Source organism: Sprattus sprattus (genome assembly GCF_963457725.1).
Source record: "Sprattus sprattus genome assembly, chromosome: 14".
NCBI lineage: Eukaryota > Metazoa > Chordata > Actinopteri > Clupeiformes > Clupeidae > Sprattus > Sprattus sprattus.
This window is the reverse complement of record NC_137912.1, coordinates 14,602,765-14,626,577: the sequence shown is the minus strand read 5'-3', so window position 1 is coordinate 14,626,577 and position 23,813 is coordinate 14,602,765. Positions and strand designations below refer to the sequence as shown.

The 23,813-nt window shown below is 42.8% G+C and overlaps 1 protein-coding gene across 1 annotated transcript; it reads right to left on the bottom strand.

Annotated features, from left to right (window-relative positions):
• Positions 1-4,370: 4,370 nt before the first annotated feature.
• mtpn (myotrophin) lies at positions 4,371-16,456 on the bottom strand. Its single transcript, XM_080851490.1, has 4 exons — positions 16,107-16,456; positions 12,659-12,772; positions 11,027-11,110; positions 4,371-5,820 (listed from the first exon to the last, which is right to left on the bottom strand). The coding sequence occupies exons 1-4, from the start codon at positions 16,176-16,178 to the stop codon at positions 5,734-5,736; spliced, it is 357 nt and encodes a 118-aa protein (XP_080707616.1). The 5' UTR covers positions 16,179-16,456; the 3' UTR covers positions 4,371-5,733.
• Positions 16,457-23,813: the final 7,357 nt, after the last annotated feature.

Genomic DNA, 23,813 nt, shown 5'->3' with positions numbered 1-23,813 from the left:
AAAGGGACAGACAGACTGACCAGAAAGGGAGAGGATGAGAGGTTGTTCCTCCAAAGGCAACAAACGACTTAACGACACAAAAAAATATTATAATAATGATTTAGATTTGAAACTTCATTAACCACAATTTCGAACTGGTTGATCATAATCTTTTCTCTGCATGGAGTCACCATAGTAACTGTTGGAAAGAGAGAGAGGGAGAGAGAGAGAGATCAAGATCAGCCACAGGGAGGAGAGGGGAGTGTGTACATGCTAATTACTGCAGCTGGCAATTATGTCTGTAATATGGACACTTAGCAATCAATCTGCTACTGTTCCCTCCTGTCTGAGGGGCGAGCATGCATTTAGGAAGATTACCCATACAACCAGATCGTATTCATGATACCATGTCATGAAAACCATGCTCAACAGACAGAGAGAGCGATAAATATATAACAGAGCTTGCATGAACTCATTTGGATGAATGTTGCATGGGGTTTTTGGATCAAGTTCAATTTGCTGTCTGTTGCTGCAGTTCCCCTGAGGAAACAGCAGGGGGAAGTAGAGTTCAAGGAACCAATTTGAAACACTTAGTTTCTAAATGGCTCATCCCTTTAGTGGATTTGATTCACTGACAAGAAATCTGGTAGAGCTTGGAATTATATTATCATGAAATGAATATGCACAGCCCCAACATGCATTCAGTTTTTGGAGGAACAAAAAGTATCACGAATATCTTCAAAACAGCAGAAGTTACAGAACATTCTGTTGTTTTCACTGGATTTGTTGTGTTTTGTAATAAATTGGTTGCAGACATTGAAACCTTTTCCTGTATTCAGGGTTAGGCGATGCATCATTGAATCTGACAAGCGAAAAAGGTTGGAGTGTTGAGTTGAGCCAGCCTGTTCCATCCATACCAAATGTGTTCCGATGGAGTGAGCCCACCACTCTCTCCTCTGGCAGGGGAGCTGTTGTGAAGTCCAAGTGGAAATCCTCTCTAAGGCAGGCAGAGCTCAGCTCAAGCTCCGGAGATGCCTCAAAGCAGACCACATGCACACACTCATTATGCCAGACGAGGATAACACTAGATGGGAGGCAAATGGAAAATTATGCAGATGGTGAATCATTTCCTTTTTATTGTGGGTCTACGGTAGGTTCTCTCCTTAACTATCCGCCATCCCCCCCAATCCCTTCTGACATCAAGAGTATTTGCTGGCTCGGCAAAGACAAAGGAAAAAAATTAGGTGCTTTATATTCCGAGGGTGTCTCTGCCAATCAAAACCAAACAGGCCTCCATTCGCGAGGCCTCGCTTTTAAACATTTTAATCATGTAGGCGCCAATCACTGGAATAAAGCAAGAGAGAGGGAGAGCGCGAGACGGCGCACATTGAGGAAAACTTTGCCATTCGAGTTTTATCTCGATGTTTTCATGCCTCTTGAATAATTGATTTCTCTTTAGTCTCCAAGTGTCGGTTGAGGCTTTGGAAAGTGGGTGGAAAAAAAACTGCCAAGGCTGTTGGCTTAACAAGCTTTACAGACGCAAGAGGGAGGAAACTTGAGTAGTCTGCCTTGGTTACATTATCAACACCCTTGCCCATGGTACATTTGTCTTCATTGATTTCATGATTGTGCAAATGTGTGCTCTTAAAATTTGATCACGCTCTCCAGTTATATAATCCTAATTCTGAGGTTGGAAGATGATCTATGAGGACTTTAGACAGGTAATAGACTATTACACATGAGACAAGACAAACAATAGTTCTAGAATGTTTCAGATGTCAGATGTAAAATGTTTTTTTTTTTGTTCCATGTTGGAAGTCAGTGGATAGACTTTACAAACAATTTCAGTTGTGTTATGTGAATACACCTCCCTTACTCCTCCCTTTTCAAGCGTGTATGAAAATGTATGGGGTCAGTAGCTACATCCAAAATGATGTCATCGTCAACGACTGCATCGAGTAGCCATAATATGTCAAGTGATGAGGTTATTTTAGATAGATATTTAGTCGAACTATAGGTCATAGGTTTTGTGGAATGTAGAAAGTTTGGCTATAATAGTTGTTGGCCGACATGAATTTAAAGCCATTTTTTATGTTACTTTTATTGGCAATAACTTTCAGCATCTCGTTAACCTCGCAGGGTCTTGCTTGTGGCCTTGTGCTTATTGCCATGTTCAGATGAACAGACTGCATTTACATTTTTGTAGGCTAAATTACCTGTCCATTAGAAAACAAGCAACTTCTGTGTCACTCTGAAAACATTTCTCCTTTGCCAGCAATTTACATCTGAGAAAGGCAACACCAATGTTTGTCCTTTTTGCTTTGACAATGAAGATTCACACTCTATCGCTTTTCTTTTTCTGAATAATAAGTGTGATCCTCCATTTGTCAACATTTTGGTTCTCAAACTTACACAATGGTCAGCCAGCACCAGCAACCACTGATTCTTCTTCTTCCTCTTCCCATCAGTGCCATCATCTCAAGCTGCCACTTCAACAAAAAAACATGAAAGGCCCTCTAGAGCCCGTTCTGGGCTACCCCAGAAACATGGTGCTGCAACACGGCAGGCTCCATGGAAGACCACCCGGACTGCGGTCGAATAGTCTTTTTTGCTTAAGAAGGTTCCTAACTGAGTTAAATGACTCTGCTGTATCTAAGTGGCAGCCATGATAAGAGCTGGTCGAATTCGCTAAATGCTGAAGGAAAGGTGCCCTCAATGCTTCCTTTCTTATCTTCTTTAGTATAGGGTACATTGGAACATCCTTTATGAAAGGAAAGGAGATAATGCCATCCCACAAATACTTGCGACAGCAACAACAACGGATCAACATGACCCACGACAGTAACATCCACTGCTGTATAATTACAATTTGTCATGAGAAACGTCCTTCTTCTATTGTAGGTACTATTGTTTAGATTCTGTGCAAATCAAATTTGATTAAAATGTCTCGTTTATGTCTGAAAAAGTATGAAACGATACAGGAAGCATAATGGGCTCATTGTTACTGGGCCTCTGACGCAGAATCACGGGTCATTGCGATACACCTTGTATGCTGTAGAATACATGCTTCTTGCTTTTGAAAAGAGTTCAAAAAGGGTGTTAAAGAACTCAAAGGGGTCAAGTTCTGACTCATGACCAGTGTTGATTGTTGACAGTTTTTCCACAGGTCATGACCCTCAAGGTAACACACATTTATACATCTCCCACAGGACAAATAAAAATCACTGCGGTTCAGGTTGGGTTTAATCCATTATTCATTAGGTCACGCAATAAAGAAAAAGGTGATGAAAGCAGTTCATAAGGTGCTTTCACGACCACTGAGGGATCTCCACAGATCTGATATTTTAATGATTTGTTATGGGAGGCTAAATGTCAAACCTGAGAAACAAACAAATAAATAAAAGATCAGGCCACAGCCTCTTAGTCAGGCAGACTCCCAAGCACCGAGGAAGTACAACTCTCACAAAAGGTTCATTACACCATCAAATCCCCTTGAATCTGACACGATAAAAAAAAATCTGCCGATAACAAATTGTCTTTCTCCCGTCACACTGATGAACAGGTACCGACGTGCTGTTTGCCTGCACGCTCAAGGCACGCCTATAGAGTACACATGCAACTCGAGGGGGAGAAGGGAAAAAGGAATAAACAAGGGAAACGCACTTTGTACACAAACCTCTTGAGATCAAGCCAACAGTAGACATCATGCAATCTGAGAGATGAGTGACTTCACTGTAGTCACCAGAAAAGGCTCCTTAGAGGCAAATCTTACCACACGGCAGCCATCTTGGAAAGGACTTACAGGACAGCTATTTTGGACATACAAGATCAATCTCCTTCTGAAGGGGGAGAGCCCCATAACTCTGCAAAGTATATATCTCCTAAAGCTCAGTGTCCTCTCTGACTACCACCAAAGGAAGAAGCACCCTTGAGACTATAGAAGAAAAACAGAAAGGATTTACATGCAGGAGCACTAGACGCTATAAGATATTTTCAATGCCTTGCAAATCCAGACAGCATAATGAGGATTCGATGGTTGTGAGCTTGCTTGTTTTTTATTTAGTGGCACGCACAGCTCATCACACAAGAGGCTGCCGAAGACACAGAGTTGACTGAATTAGTCTCCTGTCTGACAGATTCAGCCAATAACGGTAGTCATTATAATTAAGCGTGGGGGATATCTTCTGGCCCCTGGTCTAAGACTGGGATGGGTGAGTCAGTGTGGGTGAAGAGAGGATTGAGTCGTGAATGCAATTATGCATATGACTTGGGTCGTGAGCGGACCTCTGCAGAGTATGTAGTGTGAATCGATGTCTGAAACGTTCATTGCGCAGCAATGTGGTATCCCTGGAAAATGAAGTCAGACGACTCAGTATTTTTGTATTCCTTTTGTCGTTTATTTCAATTCTTTATTCCACATCTTCTCACAATGATGCCAGTTATAAAGTGTTCCAATAGATAATCACTATCCAAAAGCAACTGAAAGCATGAAAGCAGCCACTGTTTTGTCCTTTTTTAGTTTTTGTTGATTTTTTTTTCTTTTGTAAGAGCTTCACAGCAGAAGCAGTACTGGCATGCAGTTAAGCCAGTGTGAGGAATCAAATCCATGGCAAAAACCCATTAAGTAATGTGCCCATCAATCTCAACTACTATACATCATGATTGCAGTAACAAGGTATTAAGGAAAAGCAAAAGAAAACTAAAACAAAATAACACTTGCAACTTATAACTGCTACTCTGTCCTAAAGAGCCACTGTGAAAGGTGTAGGTGAGATGAACATGGATTTTCACAGATCATTTTTTTGCACCTTTTTGTTCAATTGCAAGTGTTTATTACAAACCAACGTTTTCGACGGCAAGTGGTTGTAAATTGGTCAATAGTTGAAAATTCTTTGAATGTTACCTGTGTGTCTTGGTCTTAGTGTGATATGTGTTTTAAAAGGAGTGTATGGGGGATGTTGTTGGTATGTAGTCAACAGCATTGATCCCAACCAACAGCCAACCTCAACTCATAAGGTAAGAAAATCCTAGTTTAGAGAGGGTTATATCAGGTAAGGGCAATCCAGCATAGCCAGATGAAGCGGGGCAGCTGCATCAGTGCTCGAAAGCAGTCCTATTTTACAACCGTCTTTTTTTTCTTTTCTTTTTCTTTTTTTTTTTTTAGATTTCAACCCATTCTTTTTAATGACTATTTTACGCCTACAATCATATCAGTTACTGTGTGGCCCTACAGTACTTTTTGCGTAGAAAATATATATGTACAGTTTTTCACATCCAGATTTAGGAAGGTGTTTCTCATAGGGATGAATTTCGTCATTAAGTGCTACTTTCACTATAATTTTTTACACTAACAATAAAAGTCTGTTATTTCAGCGGTGTGATCTAGGGTTTAGGACTTAAGGCGGACTCTGGAGAAATTGGGAGGTTTGCTCAGTTATTGGTCCTAAAGCGAGGCATGATTTTAAAAACGTTTTGTCCGTCCACTGGATAACTAATTTTAAGAGTTGGGAAAAGGAAAATTCACCCCCCCTCCGCCAAAAATAACAATGATCCTATCAAAAAAAAAAAATATGAGTCATGAAAACCAAACACAACTATCACACAGATGAGCGGTGCTATGACGAGAGGATTCGTTTTTTTTTTTTTTTTTTGCAGGGATGGATGGGGAAGAGGCGTCAATCCGTCTCGTCTGTCTGGGGGAACCGCCACGTCAGTCCATCCGGTTCTCTGTCCATCTTTCCGTCCAGACTCGCCTCACTTGAGTAGAGCCTTGATTGCTTCGCTCTCGGCCGCTTCAAAGGCACTGAGACCATCTGGCCCTTTCCGCTCCTTGTCAGCTCCCTGCGCAAAGAGAAGACGACAATGTCCAACACTTACAATCACATTCTCACACTAACAGTGTTCCTCTAACAAACGCACACACTCTCTCCCTCTCCAACAGTCTTCTGGCTGTGACCTGCAGCAGCAGACTCATCAGTTGCTGCATTTCTTCCTATTGCAAGGAAGCTTGCAGCATGGCACCATCCCACACTTTGTCAACTTCATCAGTAACTGTCCATCCAAGTTGGTTTTTGCTGGTGTATCTACGGCCACAGTTATTTCTAATGGTACGCCCACTTGTCTGGCTACCAGTGGCAGGTATGTGGGTTTGTTATATCATTATTATTAGTAGCATGTTACTGTGCCTGCATTTTGTGTGTGAGAATACCTATGGGGCGGTGGACCGTGGACCAGACTATACAAATATATGTAAATGTGATGACTGCCCATAATGAGTCACAAAGGGAAAACAGAAAGAGGCATGATCAAGGGCATCTAATATAACAGCCAAAAGGCAAGGGGGAAATATCTGTGCACTATGCCAACATTAGCCTCTTGGTTCAGGATTACCACAAAAGTCAGTAAATTAAAATCAGTAAACATCCTCCATTTTTTGGAGCGACTGTCACAGAGATGGATGGATTAAAGGATGGATTCAAGAAAGAAAGAAAACACAAAGAAAAGAAACTGAAAGAATGAAACAAAGAAACTATTACAGACAGAGAGTGAAGAGAAAGAGGAGGCAGAGGCCCTGACCTATTTTTGACAACAGGGCTAGAACTTGGTACCATGCAGGCAGTGGAGCGAGGAGCTGGGAACAAGGATGTCCACACAAGGGTACCAGCTCCCCTCATACACCCACCTATAATTGGAGATTGGGGTGAGAATGTGATCAGGCCATGCTACTGAAATGGGGGCGGATGAAAGGGCCAGGCTGTAGCCTTGTAAACATCACCGATGTTAAGAAACTAGGTTTTGGGGGCAAGCTGGGGATTATTGCAGTTTCTACCGAGATCCTGCATTTGGTCATCCACTGATGCACTTCAGGGAGGGATTAACAAAAGATTTTTAGCCAGTCCAGCAGGCAGCTTTGGCAAACAACTAAGGCAGCTATGCAGTCCTCTCAGCAACTCTGTCAGCCACCGGCAAGACATGATCTGGTTTGGGCAACACTGTTCAGAGCTTCTGCAGGTTACCTTGCCTCTGATTTACTTCTGGCTGGTGCCTACAAGCAGATCAAAGCCATGACTTATTTCACAAAAACATACTCCTTCTCTTGTTCTACAGGGGGCGGCACAAAGAAGGCTGTTAGAGCCGATTTCACCTTGGTTAGATGCTATCCATCTTCCCCAAGCACTCTCAATTTCTCTTCTCAAGGTATAAGCAAGAGCAGCTTCCAACTCATGCCTCATGACATCAGAGATAGAGCCCTTCTAGCGCCAGTAGCACCTCAGACGTCCCCTAAGCACATCAAACACCATATCCCAGTCACACACACAGACACACAGACACACACACACACACACACACACACGCAAACCCTTGCTGAGACTGAACATGTGTGGACTACCAGCTCATCTGTCTCGTTATAAACCACGGGTGGTATAGGTGTACGAGACTGAGTGTCGAGGTGTAAAGGGCTCTTGTGCTCTTGCCGGAACATGGTCATGCATGCCCAAAAGTAAGGAAAGTCAAGAGGGACATTCTCAACAAGCTGTCAAGCAGCGACTCTGAGGGCACTAATGAACTCATCCAAATCCACCTGTCTCCGTGGGGTGGGACATGAACTCTGCTTCCACGCCCACTTCTCACTACATAGGCAAGTGGCAGGGAACAAAGGAGAGCCCTGAACGCCAGGCAGGTTGTTGCTGCCAGAGGTGTCCATTAAGTCTTCATTAGGTTGTTATTGAGTGGAAAGGAGAGACTCTCCATGTATAATCTGTCAGCCGGGCCAGAGAGCATCCCCTCCTACCTCCCCCGAGAACATTCCTGTGAGTGAGTGAAGCTTACGGGAGTCTATTGACCCACAGGCTTCACTTGAGAGCTGGTGGCTGTCGGCAGACATATTTTACATGGCATTACTTAAGGAAAAGCAGAGAGGGACTGGGGATCGATCCTCAATAAAACGAAGAAAGGAAGTAAGGAAGAGGAAGGTAAAAAAAAGAAGTAGGGGAACGTAAAGAGTGAAAAAGAGAAATAACCAGTGACAGTACAAACACCAGTGGAAGACAAACAGCATCGGCTATGTTGTCACTGGGGCCAAACATTGCTGTAGTCAGGGATTCTTTCCCAGACAGATCCAAGGTCTTTAGCTTAGATCCAAAGAAGTGAGATTTTTGTTGATGGTAAACTAAACCCTCCAGGATCTTTATACTAAGACTGCAAATCTGTCCAGATACAACAAAGGTTCATGAGATCTATTGTACAGCAACATGGCATATTTACGAAAGAGAAGTCTTGCAACAACAGCAGTTACAGCATTTTGCCCACCTTCTGCACAACACTTCTGTGTTGAATATGATGTGCAAGAGTCTATATATAGGAAAGAGGAAATAGCTGTCTGCTACACGGTCCTAAAAACTGGCTTCCTGTTAGGCTGGGCCGACCATTTACTCTAACTGATAAATGTCACTACACACCCACAAACTGATATGGTCCAAGCCATTTTTGGACGCCTTGATAATAACTGTTGTGTTAGCCAAGCCATAGTGGAAATTCAGTTATCTTAAAGTAGACAGAAAATTCTCAACACACGCTTTTACAGAAAAATGTATGTTTAGTACTAATGAGAGCAGAAATGCATCAAGGGAGACCAACTCATTTGGTCAACATTCTGTGACATGCCTTGTATACCTACACACAAAATAATGGTAAATAAATGCTATATGGAGTGTACAGCCACGGCACAGATGTGCTCCAACATTAAAAGCTCAACCATGGCCTGTTCACCGCTGGCCTAGTTCTCAAAGCCTCAAACTGTCAGCACATCTTTAACCTTACTTCCTGCCACAACGACAGAGATCACAGTGAAGGGTTAAACAAGGCATCCATTATTTAACACCAACCAGAGGCAGTGCAGGGGTCCTGATGTGCACCTGAGATCTTCATCCATTCGAAGGTTTGGGAAACTCATTTCATCCCAAATGTATTAGCCAAATATTACCTTCTTCATTGATTAAACAGTTTTAAGATACCGCTGTTCTGCAGAAAATGTACCATGGCAAATATTACCTTTCCACCAGTGATGAATTAAAGCACAGGGCCTGGAAAATGTCAAACGCATGCGCTGTAGACTAATGACTGTGGAGCTGGAAGTCCAGTTCAAAGCCAGCAAAAGCTCACTGGGCCGATGGGTGATTCTGACCTTTCTCGTCTTAAGCTCCCGCAACTCTCCACCTAGTGAACATTCGACTCTTTCGCCATTGCCCCTCGTCTCCTCCTTAATCCCTCCACTCAGCCTCTCTCCTCCTCTTTCACCTCCGCTGAATTAATGACCGACCTCACATTTTCTAATATCCGACTTTATCCGGCAGAGCGCTTCCAATTTCAACCGTGGGCGTAGGCTAGCTATGGGGCTCACTTGCCTGCTCGTGACAGGGGGGAGCAAGATAACAATCCTCAGATCAGGCACTGGGGATCAACATCGAACAATTGGATCTGGTCCCTCATGTAGGCAATCTCTTAAAGTGTACCACCCTAGGTCTTCATTTGGTCTTACAAGGTTTTCTGCACTAAATACCTATGACATTCTTTTAACATAGGCAAGAGACACCTGGACGCCATTCTAATGAAGCTGCTCACCCACGATATTTCCAGATCAAAACCGTGGACATCAAGACACTCACCCAATGCATTACAGGTCTGTGGGCAATGTTAGTCTAGATCCTGAGTTCAGAAGAGGCCCCTGTCTTAATATCATGTGTAGAGAGACTGTTCCTCAGTAAGCAACACTACCTTTGCCATTACAAATATCACCAAGCACACCTGCCTGTCTGTTTGTTTATGATCGCAGCTTGAGATTTCAATGCTTTGTTGATCCAGTGCAGTGCCAGATTAGAGAAGTCAAAAAGAGGTATTTAATGTGACCAGCCCCAAGGAGAACTCTTCTCGGTCATGTGATTTCAGCTTCTGTGTGAAAGCCTGGGGCATTTCTTCTTTAACAATTCCTTTACATCAGGTCTTCCTTCTTTCACCATACTGATACATTCCCCAAGACGAAAGATCTTATCAAGTGACCACAGACTACACAAGCTGTCAGTATGATGACTGAAGAATCTGTCATTTATATGGAGGCATTTCAAGGACTCCACAGCCTGACAAAAAAGCCCAGCCAAACATGGGAGTTATATGGAGTAATATAAAAGACTGCAACTGACAAGAATTCACACATTAGGTGTCTGAAAACATTTTCTTTGCAAGGGTGGATACCATTTTATTTCTCCTCATAACTCCAAATATCCAAGTAACTGTGTGTGTGTGTGTGTGTGTGTGTGTGTGTGTGTGTGTCTGTAGACCACTGCAGATCCAGGTATGGCACAGTTCGTTTTATCAGGACCCAATGTAAAAAGTAGCAGATGAAACATTATTTCGAGACACCTCAGATAATGTAGCCCACAAACTCTTGGGCTCAGCATTACATCTCTGGCAGTGAAACCATCAGTGGAGAGGGGGGCATCACACACAGCCTCAGGCATGCAGGAGAGAGATGACCAGCTAACATCAAGTCAGGAGAGTATGTGCCAGAAGCCAGAAAGCAGAGGGGGAGAGACCTGTAGAGGGAAAGCTGGCAGAGCCTGGGAGCATACAAAAAAATAACAAACAAAGGAGCTCTGCACTCCACTCTGGGAACATTCCAGAAGCCTCCCGCTTGCTAACACAGACAGAAAGGTGTATGTAGAAATGAGGCAGGGAGAATGCATGTGACAGAGAGAAAGAGAGGGAGAGAGAGAGGAAGAGAAAGTGGAGGGGTTGAGAAGCAACTTTTTTGTATGAAGCCTCTTTCATCCCTCATCTGCAAAGACAGCTAACCCTGAATGCCACCTACAGTGGCAGCTACAGTGCTATATAAGCACTATACAAGCTTTTCCCTCTCTGTGACCTGAACTTTTCTGTGTGCATGTGTGTGTGGTTTTTACTTATGGTATTAGTAGGTTTATCTTATTTCAGTGAGTGTTTCAGCTTGTTGAGGGAATGTAAGCGTGTGCATCATGCAGCTTCAATTCCATACCTTTTCCAGAAGGATTTTGACACAAGAGAGATGACCCTCATAAATGGCAGAGAGCAAAGGAGTGATGCCATGCTTGTCTGCAGCCTAAAGGGAGAAAGAAAAATAGCTTTAACCAAACAAGCAAAGAAAGAACCAGGATAATGACAATTCACAGTAACTTCACTTTAATGAAAAGGGGGACTCTATGGGTTATTCTGACCTTCTACGCAAGGGTGCGGCCATTTCTATCCTTCCTCTCAAGAAGAGTGGAGGCAAGCCACCCCCCCACCCCTTTCCCTCCGCTTATCTTAGCGATGAATTACCCAGGGAGAGGTGTGGATTTATCAGGCCATTTCAGAGAGCGGCACTCCTTATCTGTTTGCGTGTGTGGGATGGGATTGCAAGAAGCAAGCACTCACAAAAAACTTTATTTAGAAAAGGAGGTTGATGGAGAGTGTGTGTGTGTGTGTGTGTGCGCGCGTGTGTGTTTGTGTGTGTCTGGGGAGGGGGAGATGTCCTCAAAGCTCTCCCAGACCAGAAGACTTATTCCAAATATGAACACATACTGATGAACAGGGAGTTGGTGATGGAGGGGGACATTTAGATGTCGAAGAGAAAGGGGATGTCGAACAAGGGTTAGTAAAGGACCAAAAGTCGTAACGGAGTATTAGACAAAGAGCAGAGAGACACAAACAGAAACAGACCAAGCGAGACACAATGACCGACTGAGACAAGAATGAGACAGAAGAGGAAGAATGGAATGTGAGCACAGAAACCGCTGGTCTCCCTCACACAGGCACAAATCCTCAGGCACAGGTGGGAAAGTAACAGAGCAAGTTTCCCCAATCCATCCAACGGCCACCCCCCTATCCCCCAAAAAGCAGCCAGAGCGTGTCCAGGCATGGGACAAGCCGGCCGAACTGCTCAACCTGTTTGCATGCGTGTTTTTTTTCCGCGAGGTAGCTGCAACACACCCCAGGACAGGGCGCGAGGTGCTTATCCTTCATCTCTCTGCAGCAGAAGTGGGAGGAGAATCTCAAATCCATATAGCAATTGTAAAAGCCACTTCCCCCGCTGGTATGCAAATGATTTTGTGTGGCGATAGTCTCTGTGGGGATACTGGTTCCACTGTGGGGGCTGAGAGTAACTGGACACCTCTTCATGGTGACATAGCTTTACAGCCTTCATTGATTAGAGTAGATCAGGGGTGTCCTGGCATATCCACAGAGGACTGGTGTGACAGAACGTTTTCTGTCAAAGCACGGCAGCAGCCAACCTGACCATGCTCATTAATCATGCGATTTGAGTCTTCACAACTGATTAACCCATCAGGTGTGCTCCTGCATATTAAGAACAAAAACCCTCAGCCACAAGGGCCACTTGAAGTGTGGGACTTGACTTGTCAAGAGAGAGAGAGAACCCTTTGGTGGGGAAAGAAACATGCCTTTAAGCTCTCGGACACTTCCAAAAGCTTGTAAAAAATCACAGGGGCCCTGCCTGAGTGAATGTGGGACAGACTGCAGGCAGGCAGGCACAAATAGGAAGCCTTTTGTTAGCTTGTTGCCACACACCTGGCTAGCAGGCAAAGCAGATGCAAATGGGCAGGGTGGGAAATAGCAACAGGGTTAGGGGGATAGAACAGAGGGCTCTTACGTTGACGTCGGCTCCCCTGGAGAGGAGAAACTCGACCACATCGGCGTGGCCACAGTCGGTGGCGTAGTGCAGAGGCTTTCTCCCGCCCTCCAGAGTCCGGTTTACATCCTCATCCTACAGAAACACATGAACACACACATGGTTGTTTTAGTTTAAGAGGTTCATTGAACACATAAAAAAACACAGTAAAGTCCAAAAGTTACCGTATCAATCAACACATTCACCTGACACACACACACACACACACTAACATTTGCAAACAATAATCACTCTGTGCCAGAGACACCCGTCCTCCAACTTCCCTGCTGTGGTTTTATTAGGCCCTTGTACTGATCACATCTCAACAGTGCAGCCACGAGAGAAAAGCCAGACTCACACTTTCTCTTCTGACTGCACTTGGCCCTGACAAACGCAGCCCAAAGTACTCGCTTGCATGTTTGAAAGCTTGAAATGGCTGCAGTAACATTTCACATAGGAGCCATTGGGCAAGAGAAGAAACAAAAAAAGAGAAAATAAATAGTAATAAACAAACACACAAATAAACAAACAAACAAACCGATTCAACCCTCAAAAACATATTAGAATTCTGTAGGCCAAATCTACCTAACAGTTATCAAATTCTGAACATACATCCTCGAGGCAGGCAGCTTAAGTGTGTTAACAGATCACCAAAAGCCCATGGCTGCAAATAAATAAATAAAGCGTTGTGGTCACACCATTTCGCTTTTTGTTTGTGATTCTTCACTAGTATGCATGTGTGCGTGCGTGTGTGTATATGTATCTCATAGATAGATAAATAGGCCATATTGGATAAACTTGTCAAATTATACTTTTTTGGTGACTGGGAGTAAAATATATATATTGACCTACTTTCCCAAATGTTTCTAGATATGGATCTTACAACAAACAAACATATTGTTAAGAATTCTCATCTCTCAAATGGCACATGGAACCGTGTCCACTGCTGTGAGTGTGTGTGCGTGTGTGTGTGTGTGTGTGTGTGTGTGTGTGTGTGTGTGTGAGAGAGCATGAGTAGTACTGATGATGACAAGGGATGTGCGGTATCTGGATCTCATTACATGGAGCTGTGGTGTAATCTTGTGACACTAGATACATGGGGTGACAGATGAGGCAGATCAATACCAGACCCTAAACCCCCTGTGCTGGTCATCAAGAGATATGCTAAAATCCCACGGTCCCCTGGAGTGCAGACGGTAGGGGGTGGGGGGGGGGATGCCTGGTGCAAGGCCATGTCTAGCTTTCCTGAGTGGGGAACAGACCCAGATTATACCCTGTCCGCTGTCCACATGACAACGGAGTGTTCATCCGCATCCATAACTGAATGCCCCCAGAGCCATGAACAGCATTAACAATCTCTCTGTGGCGTCAGTGACGACAAATGACTGTCCTCCAAATAACTGCTCTCTTGCGTGGTAAGTGTGGGTCAGTCTTGGGGCGAGTGAATTCAAGCCCATGCCTGTAGGCGCATGCTTTGACTCAAGGGTAATGTTTCATTCCTGAGTGGAGGGTCAGGGTCAGCATCCACAGGCCTTGACATTATCCTTGACTGTAGACATCCAGAAATATTATGAGGCCTTGCATATGTAGAAACAAATGTGGAAAATAAAATGCATTTATATATGCATGTACTACTAGCACACATCCAAAAAAAGGAATCAATTGCATGAAATATTACAACAGTATTGAGTCTCTAAAAATCATCATCCATAGCTGTGTGAAACTGTAACCTCATAACCATGGCATAAAGACACATCACTCAGAGACCAATGCCACTACCACTTACCTAATTACCATATATCCTTTGGAATGTCAAGGTGAGATACAAGATCTTGCGACTTCCCTATTCTGATCAAACAATTATCTTTCGGGCCCCATACTTAAGGTGTCACATTTCAACCATGATGTAGCTTAACTTATGGAGCCTGCAACCATAATGTAGTGAACCTAATGTTTTTCTATGGTGAACTTATTAAGAAAAATACTTGCACATGGAATGATTGCATAATTTTGTAATTCACTTACATAGCGACCAAAACACTTCCCATAACCAGATTACTGCCTCCCTTCTGCACTAAGAAACATTCAGATCAGGAAAAAAGAGGATGTAAGATGCTGGCTGACAGACAATGTCTCATTCATCAAACCACCATTCTGCAGTTGTCTTTCCTGCCATGGCATATTAGGAGGGCTGGGCCCTCATAACCAAAATACAGGCCTTCCTGCAGTAGGCCAGCACCTGGCCTCACTCTGCTTAGCGACTGGCCTTTAAGTAATGTAACTTACTATGTACTATGCTGATTATTATAGAAGGTCAAGACGAATGTCATCACAGACGCTGATGTCTGATGGCACCTTAAACCACAAATGTCCAGCGTTTAGCTACGAAATGTCAGACAAAGCTATCGACAGAGGAGTAACATTACATGCCAAAGATGTCGTGGGTGTGGACTGCAGACTGCTAAACGGCTACCTGAGACCGCGCGTGGCTGTGTTGGGAAGCTCAGGCCGTTCGTACTTTAAATCTATTGAATATTACCAACCATTCTAGCAAGCTATGTACGCTATTAGTACTTATGGATCCGACAGTAGCAACGTTACCGTTCTTTGCACATCGCTCCTGAACCCACGCCCACCTAACGACATTGGTTAACGTTAACGTTAGCTTGCTAGCTAGCTGTCTTCCTTAAAATTAGATGCATGACATCCGAGTCAAGGCCAATGGGTCTGAAGAACTTAACGTAGCACAAGAAAGCAACGTCAGGCCGCAAAATAAGTCGTTACCCAATTTGGATTTTACGGGGTAATGTTAAACCTGTAAGCATATGTGCCTGACGACAACTTCTGCATTTCCAGCAGTCGGAGACTGGTATGCTATGCAAGGATGCTAATATAGCGACAGTTCCTGTTAAACATTTTGTTAGCGGTCGCTTCAGACACTATTCTTAATGCAGACATGTACATAGTTATATTCTGCAGTGCAATCCATAACGGTTGGGGTTAACCTAGTAAGCAATGCTTGGGGTTGCTAACGACAGCAGCTATTCCTGTCAAACTCCTCGGAACTATGATGGTGTGTCCTTAGGTGCAACAAGCTGTTTGATGCCTCAGAGAAGTGAACATCAGACAGCAAGACAGCTTCCAAACAAGCTGGCCAGGTACATTTGTATCGCCCCAGAGAAAACAATTAACACCATCAACAACTCACAACATCAGTTCAGATAAGGACCGAATTATAAACGATAACCAGAGTGTGCAGACGTATGAGTTCATTCTAAGCTAACCTAGCTAGCTGAAAGGAAAGCTAGCAGGCGTCAAGCTTGTACCGAATGTTCGAGTCAATCTGTGGCGAGGCTGGCTAGCCGGCTAAAGTCCTTTCTTTGGCCAGTTAACGTTCTCATCGTTAGCAAAGTTTAAACGCCAGTCTTACCTTCACCAACAGATTTTTGACTTCATCCATGTCTCCATTTTTCAAGGCCCACATCAGCTCCTTATCCCCCATTCTCGTAATTTCTCGGTTTCCTTTGCTTTTGGAAAAATGCAGCTGTCCACTTAACGTTAGCCCGCGAGCTAACTTGTAGCTATTAGTCTAAAGATTTGCTTACTGTACCAAAAAGTCACTTTTTATTTTGCCCTTGTTAAACAGGAGCAGAGAAACTCTAACGCTAAAAACTCTTGTACCCAAAGAATTGTTGTAATTTGCCACAAGCGAATGAACAAACGTTCAAAATGCTGAAAAGAAAAGTTTCAAAGAGATGAGACAGGGGATCCGCCTTTGCACTAGCCTCAAAGACGATATCAACTTCCGTTCCGGTTTCAAAGTAAAAGTCTGCGAGAAATGTCCAGGTAAGCAAGGAAAAAACATCACCACTAACAGCCCAGTTGACACTGATAAAAGCTTGCTAATAAGCTAACCACCGTCCTTTGGCGATATTGTTGGTGATGTCAACCGGTGAGTGCTTTTCTCATATTTTGATGGGGTGTTCCGACCCAAACCACAGAACTACACATTGTATAATAACCAGATGCAAACCCAACGGCTTAACCGGTTCATATGCTCCTATTTCTGACAATTAAAAACCAAATGACCCAATGAAAATATTGGACATTATCTCAATTACGTGGGATTAGGTGGTTTAGTCCAGGGTATAGCCTACACAGGTATACGGAGTATAGGCTACCCACTATTTTTCAGTCAGCATTGCCCACTTCTCAAGACAGGGCGTTAATCCTGTGCTGTACGGGCTGCTTAAAAAAAATGCTAAATTAAAATTATACCCACTTCTCCAGGACCACTAGACCACTGGCCAAAGGGTCAAAATGCTGGACAAAGCACAAAGCAGGACACCTGGTAACCCTTACCCTAGCCTATATAGGCCTAGTGCGAAGTGGCACCATGGGTTTATCTGTCCTTACATCAAAATTAATCTAAAGATGATACCAAAAGTAGTTGCTCTTTAAAAAATATACCTTAAATTATTGCTACATACTCTCACCTTTCTAACAGGCTTTGACGTTTCCACTCATCGCAGTCCCCATTCATCTCACTGATACCACATCTACCCCCACTTCCTACAGTGAGATTTTTTTTTAATGTTCTCCCCATTCGCAGTTAAATATGGCAGATGACAAAGCTGCTTGTGGCACTGTTGTTACATGAAATAAGCACTCCAGAGGAGAAAAAGCAGTCCGGATGGGGGGCGCATGGGACTATAAAGTCACCATTTGGAAAATAATTCTACATGGCTCTGCTCTGAGAATAACAATGAAGGTAATAAAATCACCCCCACCCACACAACCCAAATCAGCACCTTCTCTGGGAGCCTGGAGTTACTCTAAGCCCACAAGAAATACTGCTTGGAGGCAGCTGGGTTGTGGACATACTAGGTACCCATTGACACATTTTATATGATTACGATAAATTGTCACTGGAGGACAGGAATGGGGTGTGCTGAAGAGATCCCACGCATCGCAGCTTAGGTATGCCTGATGAGCATGATAATTTGTAACACAAGATTCATGCCCTTCCAGGTATATGCATGAAAGCATGTATAGGCCTGAAAAGTATACTATTTATTGGTTTTATACATGCTTGCTTCTTATGCAAATGGAATTAATGCTGTAGGCAGGAAATTCCCTTATGGGAGAAAACCAAGATTTGTCTTATTTCCTCTAGTCTCTGATTTTAGAGTGCTGCAAAGCAATTGCACAGAAACATTATATCCAAAGTAAATTCTGAGTTTTAAAGCCGACTCAAGCAGATACATTGAGGCTCTTACACAGGGTAAGACTAGTTAAATTTATCTGAATAACTGACAAGGTTATAATACTTTATTAGTAAAGAGTACATTACTTATTCTGGTCTCAAGATGCTGCAGAGATCTTGACGTATGGGATGTCTGCTGCAGATTATACAAACCACAGTTCAGCTGAATGATGAGGCCTTGCACGTCCATTTTTCTTTTTCAGCAAAACAATGCCTCAGCATCAGAAAATAACCTATTTTAATCAAAATGAAAACCTTAGGCGTCATCCAAAAGAAAATGAATGTATTGCTATGGCCATAATGCATGGATGTATTATTTCTTTTTATGCTGCGATCTTTGGGCACAGTATAAATCTTCACTATAATCAGCCTCTTATTTCTCTGTTAGATATCTTTTCCCCCCAGCTGTCTTGTCCTGTGAACATTCAGCATAAAACTCTGCTTCCTCATCATAGAGCCAAGGCTGAGCAGCTTGACATCTTATTCATTTTTTGATGTTTTGTTCAAAGACTATGCCAAAAACTTTTCCACTTGTTTGTAGCATCTCCAGTCTCCTGTCTTTGGCCATTGCCTGGCTACTCATTCTTATTGGGTTTGGCTGTAATTAAAAGTGAAAGGGTACATTTTAAAATGTGCCTCAGAGTTTGTTTGGTAAAGTTTGAACGCCTTTCATGTGCATCCAGGGGTGGTATAATGAAATTGGCTCAATTTCTCTTTATCAGATAGCGCAGCTTCTCACCTGACAGCAGCAGGAAATCAAGCCCTGTTCCACATCAACAAGTCTTCATCCTCTCCTTACCTCCTCATCCTCTTTCTCCAGATGTTCATTCTCACTTACGAGAATGCCCTCATGATTCCATGACTTCCAGGCTGAAAAAAAACCCTTTAGAAACCCGTTCACTCTTTTCATGGTCCATCAGATAGCGAGCAGCTGACAGATAATCCACATTAGACATGATGGTGTAATCCATCTCAATCAGTTTGTCATAGAGCTGTCACTCGTTACCCAGCCGGGATTACTGATGCATAAATGTAATGTGATCTAACACGTATGTTGATGCTCTTGTTGTATCTAAAACAATACATGTAAATCAAATCAGTCCAGGACCACAGAGTTAGTGCATCTATGCACACAAGGAGATGGTTAAATATGTTCATGTCGGAACATAATTTCACTGTTCATGCACACCATTAATGTAATGTAGTTTAATAATTTTTTCTCATCGGGTGCCTAGGTTTATAGGTAGCATTTTAAAATGTCATGTAGGAAATTACCCGAGTGGCTTCTACATGCGTGAATCATATATTGCAGTAATTGTCATTTTATGGCCTTCATAGTTACCTGATGATTTTATATTAAGGAGGACATGCCAGAAGCTCTTGGTGCCACCATTCAGCAATGTTTGTGCCTGTACAGATACTCCTGGTTTCACATTGGCAAAGGTTGCTTGAGTAACCTTCAAGGGCGACGTAAGATGATTGCTTTCAACTTTCAGACAGAGAAAACTTATATATAGCCAGAGATATTGCATTGGAATCAAATCCAATTTGCGAAGTTATGGTTTGAAGGGAGGGGAAGAGAAATGATCGAGAGGAGCATCTGGTCTTGCAGCCTCGCAAATTAGAAAGTTTGGATAAGAAAGCATGATTGAACTTGGCCTAAAATTAATCAGTTTTGCCTTGGGAGATTATGCAGAACATGGATGGAAGGATACTGAAAAGCAATAAAACAGGTGAGGAATTGTGTGTTACTTTCCTCCCTATTGCATGCTCTATAACTTTAAAAGTGAAGGGAATGTCCCCGTCAGATACATACATTTCTCTTTAATACCATTCATTTGGACATCTATCTCATTACTTCCTTTGCAAACCAAGTTTGTGCTGACCCTTTTTATGTTGGCACTAAGACTGATTAAAGTGAGATTCAGAAATGATTTGGTTTCAGGAAAAATATCAGAATTGTACACTTTTATGTCTCCTTAGTCCATGTGAGGTGTTAACTTTATTGAGAGTTATTAACCTTGATTTAGAAATCAATCCCAAACTGTCTCCTCAATCTGTGTCCCTCTACCAGCTATTGTCCTGACAGCAAACACAGGGGTGAGAGAAAAGTATACATCCAAATTACAGCGGTATGCCTGGGTTCATAGTTATAACTGATAGGACCAGGCTCGCTGGAACCTCTTTCATGCAGGGGGTGCTGTGGGCTCTACTGAAATATGTGACGTCCATAGGCGGAGATCCCGGGGGGGGGGACAGGGGGGACGTGCTCTAGGACCCCTACTAAACATCATTGTACACACAAATAAATAATTTTGAATAATATAGTAATATGAAATAAAAGCCCAACAACACAAGCAGTGCTAATTATAAGCATGAAACAATGTGTTTTTTAAGTGTTGAAATATCATGATCCCCTATTCCTCAAAGTGTTTTGGTTCACATGTTATTTCCAACAGGCGGGGCTACTGTCAGCTCCCTGTTTCAGTCAATCAGCCCAGTAGCCTACACCATGAGTCGTCAGCAGCCAGCCCCCGGACCAATTCTGGCCCGCCAGCGCTTTTGTGGATGATGTAGCAATCTGTGTTTGTAAGAAAAAGGGAGTTTCTTTTGTGGTTGATGATGCAGCAATCTGTCTTTATTCCAGTAAAGTGCGCAATCTTTTTTCCAGTATAGTGCGCAATATTTATTCCAGTTAAGTGCATTAACGAAGCACGTGGAACATACCCCGGATTCAGCGTGCAGATCTGAAGAGAAAAAAAGACTTGTGTTTTCACTTGAAATTCATCATCTTTGAAGCTTAGCTGTGTTAGCTAGCTGTCTAGTCCTGCAAGGTAGCAGTTCGAAGAAAGCATACAGAGAGAGAGGGCAATAGGGCCAGACAGCAACTTTTTATGAGATGTTACCATACATTGTCTCCCCCTTCAAAGAAATGGGATCTCCGCCTCTGGTGACGTCACAACAATATGATATTAGACAAGTATTTAGAGGCTATAGCACTGATTGGGACATTTAAAAAACGTTTAAAATACACCAGAACCAAGTATGAAATATTTCTAATATATGCCAACTTTATTTCATTTTTCCGTAGCCAGTAGGCCTACACATTCACTGCCGGAGTTCAATTTATGCAAATGTCCTCCATCATCTACGATGATATCCACATACATAGCCTAAATTAAGTCAGAGGCCGAAGTTGAAATAGGCTGGGTATTGCCTTACAATTATTGTCTATCGCCAACGAGAATCTAAACATGTAAACAGATCCAAAAAATAAATGAAGAACAACAACAAAACATATAACACGATCGATTATGTGGCATGTTCCAGATCTCGGCATAAATTATAAACGTCATTTACATTCACAACTCCTGTGAATCCACAATAAAGAATTTGAAAGTTTGGTCTATGTTAATTTGCTCCTTTATCTCTAGATACCCTCAGATTAAGTACATAAACTATTATCCTAAAATTTAGCCTTTGAACAGAATAGCCTGTGGCCAACGATTTTACTCAGTCGTCGTCGTTGTTGACGTCCTTGACTGTTCATCGCTAATTTAACCTATCTTAACTATGCTCCTCGATAACAACTCCAAAATATGTTTCTGCTTATTGCTAGTCATTGCGAAAGTGGAATGCGTGAGTGGAAAGTAGAAGAAGGTGCTGCAGCATCTCCATCTTCTAACTCGTCGCATTTTTGCCAAATTACTCATCCGTTACGGTGGGTGTCCACGGGACGTGACATCGTGTCTCTCTCATTGGGATAGAATGGAAGCGATTTGTCGCCTGCTGAGGAAAAAGTCGTCTCTGCTGCCTGCTGAAAGTTGGGGATTTTTTGACTCTATGCAAGTGAATGCGACTTGTTGCGTGCTGAGAGCCAATCAGTTCGGCGTGTGTGATTTGGAAGTCAACGTAGCTCATAGTAATCAAAAATATCGAAACAAGATGGCGGAGTCTCGGGACTCAGTTACCGGGACATATTTTATGTGAATAAAGGTTATCTACACGACTTTTAAATCGACTCGGTTTGTTGTTTATATGCTATACGAATGCTGTGAGGGCAAACAGAATACTGTAGGTCTTAAATTAAGCTCTCAACTATTAGTTAGCTTGCCGCTGATACTTTGACCAAAAACCCATTGAAAGCACATTGTAGCTAGCTAGCTAGCTGCTAAATAAGTTACATACAACGTTTCCGTGATTGAACTGGCTGATATATATGGTTTAGATAGAATAAATACACAAATTATAAATTAAAGTAATCAGCGCAACATCTTAACTGATCTCTGAACTATTACTGTTAGCTTGCCGCGAAAACTTTAACCAAAAACCCATTGGAGCACATAGTGGCTAGCTAGCTAGCTGCTAATAAGTTTGACTCCTTGAACATTGCTACAGCCAAACTGAATTTTCTGACCACGCCCCCCAGGCGACTTGTCGCATAGCGATTAAATGCAAGACACATGTACTGTGGACACCCAGCGTTAGAGTACCAACTGTCGCTGCCCTATCTGAGTCGGCTGCCCTATCTGAGTCCCACACATCGCGCATGCTCAAACACAAACGGTTTACGGCAAAAGGCTCAATATCAACATATCTGGCTTGTCTTAACGCATAATGTAGGTTTATTTAACGTAATGTTTTATAATTTTGCAAACGGTTAACAGCATAAGGCTCAACGTCAACATATGGGGCTGGTCTTAACGCATAATATGGGTACATTTAATGTTATATTTAATTGTGTTGTGTTAAAGGCTCAACGTCAACATATGGGGCTATTTTGTATTACTGTAATGTATCTCCTAGTAATGAATGCACTGCTTACTAATAATTCAATAAACATGAAGCTTAACATCATGAACCTTGGTGGATTACCTGGCTTGTTGTAACAGTGTCGCAAAGTGAAGCAAGCGACCACGATCTAACTACTACGCATGCGCGACTCAGATAGGGCAGCCGACTCAGATAGGCAGCGACACCAACTTCAGCACACACACGTGAACCTCATATAGCAAGATCTACTAAACTAAACTAAAAACTAGCAAACCCATTTGTTTAACATTTGTTTTTTTCCCCAAAGCAAAAATATGTATTAAACCGTTTAAATATTTAATACATAATAATGAGTAAGAGCTTTATTTATTTTTCCCTGCCTGGAGCTAGGGGGTGCTGCAGCGCCCTCAGCATCCCCCTTCCCGCGCCACTGGATAGGACTTAAATTTATCCCAAATATCGGAGACTCAGTCTGAGTTATAAACAACCAAAAATCCAGGTTTATTCTTTCATTGATGGACACCAGATGAGGAGAAAGTTAGATTTCACCGAGCTGGTTTGCCCTCTACCAGCTATGGTCCTGACAGCCATATGTAGATGTAAATTCTGCAGTATGTTATGTCATCTAGTATATATTATATAACTTGTATGTACTACACAGTCAGAGATGTTGGCTTAAGACTTTTTCAAAACTTCTCAAGTTACGTTCTCTCTCTGTCTCATTTTTCTTTCCAAGAGAAGTATAACATTAGCAAATAGTACAAATTCTCTGTCCACTGAAGTGAGTAGAGTTTTCAGAAACTCAAACACGTCAGCAAAATGGCCACTGCAGGCATACACCCATAGGCTGCCAGGTTTTATTAATTCCCATGTCGTTATGGGTGGATGAATAAATGCCTGTGGAGGGATGGGTGGAGGAAGGGTGGATGAAGGGTGGGGAGTGGGGCCTGCTGCCTTTGACTTTAGCGTCTGCCTCCCTCTAGGGGTCAGGTGTTCAGTGCTGCTCTGCTGTGACTGAGGGATTTTTACCACTGCCCATTGAGCTGGAAAGAGCCTCTATGACTCAGAGAACCTTCAGCATTAGAACTATTTGCAATA